This window comes from Egretta garzetta, unplaced genomic scaffold, assembly GCF_000687185.1.
Source record: "Egretta garzetta isolate BGI_Z169 unplaced genomic scaffold, ASM68718v1 scaffold442, whole genome shotgun sequence".
NCBI classification, from domain to species: Eukaryota; Metazoa; Chordata; class Aves; order Pelecaniformes; family Ardeidae; genus Egretta; species Egretta garzetta.
In genome coordinates, this window is record NW_009258961.1 from 2,141,662 (window position 1) to 2,146,191 (window position 4,530).

The 4,530-nt window shown below is 49.5% G+C and overlaps 1 protein-coding gene across 1 annotated transcript in view; it reads right to left on the reverse strand.

The window, feature by feature from the left end:
* DZIP1 (DAZ interacting zinc finger protein 1) overlaps positions 1 to 462 on the reverse strand; it is a 41,143-nt gene extending 40,681 nt beyond the window's left edge. Inside the window, exon 1 of the mRNA XM_035890191.1 lies at positions 325 to 462. Within this exon, the coding sequence (XP_035746084.1) occupies positions 325 to 462 (138 nt within the window). The remainder of the gene's footprint in view (positions 1 to 324) is intronic.
* Between the last annotated feature and the right edge of the window lie 4,068 nt (positions 463 to 4,530).

Sequence of the window (4,530 nt, forward strand, 5' to 3'; positions counted from 1 at the left end):
CGTCACGCTAAGGAGCCCCCTCCCGCGGATCCCAGCGCTCCCCCTGCCTTGGAGGCCGTACGCTTGTACCCATGCGTCCCTCACCATCTTCCCCCATTACTCACATCTGGAGATGTTTCCCTCAGCTACCCTCTTCCGCGCACGGACTCCCGCCGCAGCGGCACAGCTCACGTTCTCTCGCCCCACGTTCCCTTCGCTTCAGCACAGAAGTCCATACGTGGCACCCTACAGACCCACTTCACTTCACCGCATCATCGTGCCTCCCACTCACCACCCCGTCCCTCCTCCGTGCTGCTCCTGACTCACAAACCTTTCTCACTCTACCGTGACGTTGACACCCGTCAGCTCCCCACCATCAGCACATGGTACGTATCCCATTTCTCTGTACATCTGCTTCACGCTGCTTGCAGCCCCGGGTGCCTCAGAGGGTAGCTCCAGGCAGTCTCTCCAGAGCAACTCCATACTCTCCCGACTCCACACCCTCCCAACACCCGCACACCAACCTCCTTTCACCCCAACACCCGCACACCGACCTGCTTTCGCGCACCTTCCTCACCCTAAGACAGTCATACGCCCTTCGCGTGCCGCTTCCACATGCTCTCCTCACTCATCGCAGCAGCACGCCTCCGCCTGGTATCACCACACACCAGACCACCTCTTACAACTTATACAACCCTACAACCACACCGTGTCTACCTGTCACTCCTGCCTCGCTCCGCCAATCCCAAAGATTTCATCCCCACGAAGCATCTCACGGCTCGCGTACGTCACCTACTCCACCATCCCGTGCTCAAATACTTCTCTTCAAAGGCAACTGACAACTGGCACCTATCTCCCTGCCTCACCACAACTCCTAGTACTCCCCAGCTTGCTGTTCCCATTTCCCTGCTCCTGCTCAGCTGCTTCAAACACTGTCCCCAGGCAGGAACATCCTCCTCCTCCATCACACAAAGTATCCTATCCCCTTGCTCATCCTTACTACTCTTCTCCAAAAACCTGCTCTTCCCGTTACCATTTCTTAGTATTTCAGTCCCCTGTGCTACCACCATGTTCCATGTTTATACCTACCTGGCTTTTCAGTCTCTTCTGCACGCATTTCAGTTTCTCATCCTCCTGGTCATTTGTAGATGCATACCTCTCCAAGAACATTTACACCGGATGTACCTGATCGTATACTCTGTTCCATCAGTTCCTCTATATCATGTATTGCAGACTCACAGAAATGTTGTTCACAAGGGACCCCTGGTGATCATCTAGTCCAACTGCCTGCTCAACGCGGGGCTGTCACCAACACTGGTTCACATCACCTGTGGCTTACAGTCCACAACCTCTCTGGGCAACCTGTTGCGTGGCTGTGCTCTCCTCCTGATGGAAACGTTTTTCCTAGTATCTCACCAAGTATCTGCTACTACCAAGACAAAAATGCTTCTGATATTTTTGCTACTATTCTTCAAGTAACTGTAGGCCACTACTAGAGTTGCCCCTTTGCCTTCTCTTCACCACACTAAACAAGCCCAGCCCCCTCAAACTCTTCTTGTAGATCCTGTGCTGTAGACCCCTAACCATCTTGTTAGCTCTCTTCTGTCCCTTTCAATTTCTCCACATCTCAGGCTCCCCCTTAATATTTTCCTCCATTTATCTCCTAGGAACTTGCAATGAACCTCACCTCTCATCTGCATTTTTAACATTGCCCTTTCCAATATAAACAGTAACAGGTCTACTATTAATCACAACATGGATCTACTTCCATGCAAATACCAACATTATTTTATGCACTGATGCAAGGGCTATTTCCCCCACAAATTAGAAGCTCTCAGATTTATGTAGGTTTTTATGTTGCTTGTTGTGCAAAGAAGCTCGTTTGCTTCTCCCACGCATATGAATTGATGGAACAAAATACACTGGATCTTCCTACAAACCTGGCCTCGTTTAATTCCCCTCATATTAGCAGATGCAGGTGGAATGGAATGGAATGGAATGGAATGGAATGGAATGGAATGGAATGGAATGGAATGGAATGGAATGGAATGGAATGGAATGGAATGGAATGGAATGGAATGGAATGGAATGGAATGGAATGGAATGGAATGGAATGGAATGGAATGGAATGGAATGGAATGGAATGGAATGGAATGGAATGGAATGGAATGGAATGGAATGGAATAGAACAGAACAGAACAGAACAGAACACCAGTGTCTGCCCACCCTCTTGGTAAAGAAATGCTTCCTAACGTCCAGTCTAAACCTCCTCTGGTGCAGCTTTGAGCCATTCCCATGCGCCCTATCACTGGATCCCAGGGAGAAGAGCTCAGCACCTCCCTCTCCACTTCCCCTCCTCAGGAAGCTTCAGAGAGCAGAGGTCACCCCTCAGCCTCCTTTTCTCCAAACTCGACAAGCCTATGAGGGCCCCAGCCACCCCTCACAGGAGATGCCTTCCAGCCCCTTCACCAGCTTTGTTGCCCTCCTCTGGACGCATGCAAGGACCTTCACATCCTTCTTAAATTGTGGGGCCCAGAACTGCACACAGGCGAGGCCACACTAACACTGAATACAATGGGATAATCACTGCTTTTGACCAGATGGTTATGCTGTGTTTGATGCACCCCAATATATACATCCAACCTATGGTAAGGGCAACCCCCCGGACAGCTACTCTGTGGTGCCCTCCATGAGTTCTGCTCTCCAAATGTAACTATGTTCTGACTCGGTGTCAGGAGGTGAGCGGGCTGCACATCCCCGTTCCTCCGACAGGAAACACGGACACATAGCAGACTCAAGCTCCAAAAAGATGGACCTCTGATGGGAAGAAACACAGGTCTGGTACCGAACACCCACAGCAGAGGTGTCTTCCTCGCAGTCAGCGCACCAAGGATGCGCCCTAAAACAACAACCGCAGGACACAACAGACCTCTGCCTCACAGCACAGACCCAAGCATTCCCTCCAGGCCTCAGCTACCAAAACCCTACCTCAGCCAGTATCAGATAGACCCGGATCAGTCTCAGATCACTCACTTCAGCAACCCAGCATCCAACTCTTACCAGCCTCTCCCACCCTTCACACCCACATCTACCCCCACGCAAAGGGAAACCTGGAGGAGATGCCTGTCTTTTCATACCCACAGAGAACCATGAGGACTTCTCTCTTGCTTTATCCACGCATGGAAAAGTTACACCCTTCTGTCTTCCCCACTTCTGTAAAAAGGTTGAAAATCTTTTCTTTCCAAGAAAACGCCTAGGCCCAGCACAAGGTTTCATTAATCTACAAAATTAATGTCAATGTATTGGAAATTTGAACAGAGAAGGTGATGACATGAACGCAGGATGGTGAGCCCTCCTGCCTGTTGGCTCAAGCCACCCTGGAAGGCAATCTTCCAAAATACTTGGCACTACTACTTGCTTTTTGGACCTTTAACCTTAAGCCTACCGGACACTTTACTGTAACACCTGAGGTTCAGTATATCTTCCGTTCTGATTCTTCCATCACTTACCATGACTGGTTTTTTTTTAATTTAGAAAGATACTGCGTGGTGTTTGTAACACTGCAGTCTTCTCCCGCGAGGGTGACATTTTTGCCACCTCATTTTCACAAACAGGGCCTCCAGCAACTGCTACCTTCAATAAATTTATTTAACATTTTTTATAGGTGTCAAATATAGATCTGCCTGGCTTACCATGGAACTTTGCACTTCTCTGACTCCTGAAATTTTAAGAAAATATACTGCTAATCCCCTGTAGAGCTATTTCTAATATACTGCAGACTCACTTCCATTTACGAGACACTTTTATTTGTGAGCAATTAGATGTTTAAAAAGTGTTCAAATACTGACTACTGTCCAAAATGGTCATGCCTCAAATTCCTTACAACACCTTGAAAACTTGTATTAGGATACTCTTCCTAGTCAAAGGAACCGTTAAGTTGTACATAATGAAACCTACCTCCCACAGATCTGCTCTATCTATTTGACAGGAGAAATTTCTCTACATATAAAACACGGGAATTCTGTAACCTACCAATCTGTGCGTCAAGCAGGAGCCTGAAAAAGCACACACGCAAGAAAGGTCTTCAACTTGCAGATGCATGTGCTTAATCAAAACCCCCGCTATTTAAAGCTAGCGAAGTTAAGCCAAACCCGTGGATATGCTTTTTTCCCCCTCGTCTGATGTATTTAGTTAGAAATATCCACATGCGAGTTTCACGCAGCTCCAACGAAACGTGCTTTAACGCAACGTGACCCTGCAGCGGCGCATCGCTAAGCGGAGGAGCGGGACGAGCTGCCCAGGTTACCTCAGCGGAGGCAGAGAGACAGGAAAAAAGGTGATCGCAAAGGGCGGTTCGGGTTCCCACCGCTTCTTTTTCGTGCTTTCTGTCAGATGGACTCCATCCTTGGAGCTGTGCCCATGCAGAAGTTAGGGCCGTCACCCCCACACACGAGCCCCCTGGGTCAGGGGAGGGCGGTGGGCTGCGGAGGAGGCCTGCTCCCCCCGACGCCCCGTCCCACCGGGGCGGGTGGCACAGGGGGGAAAGCGGCG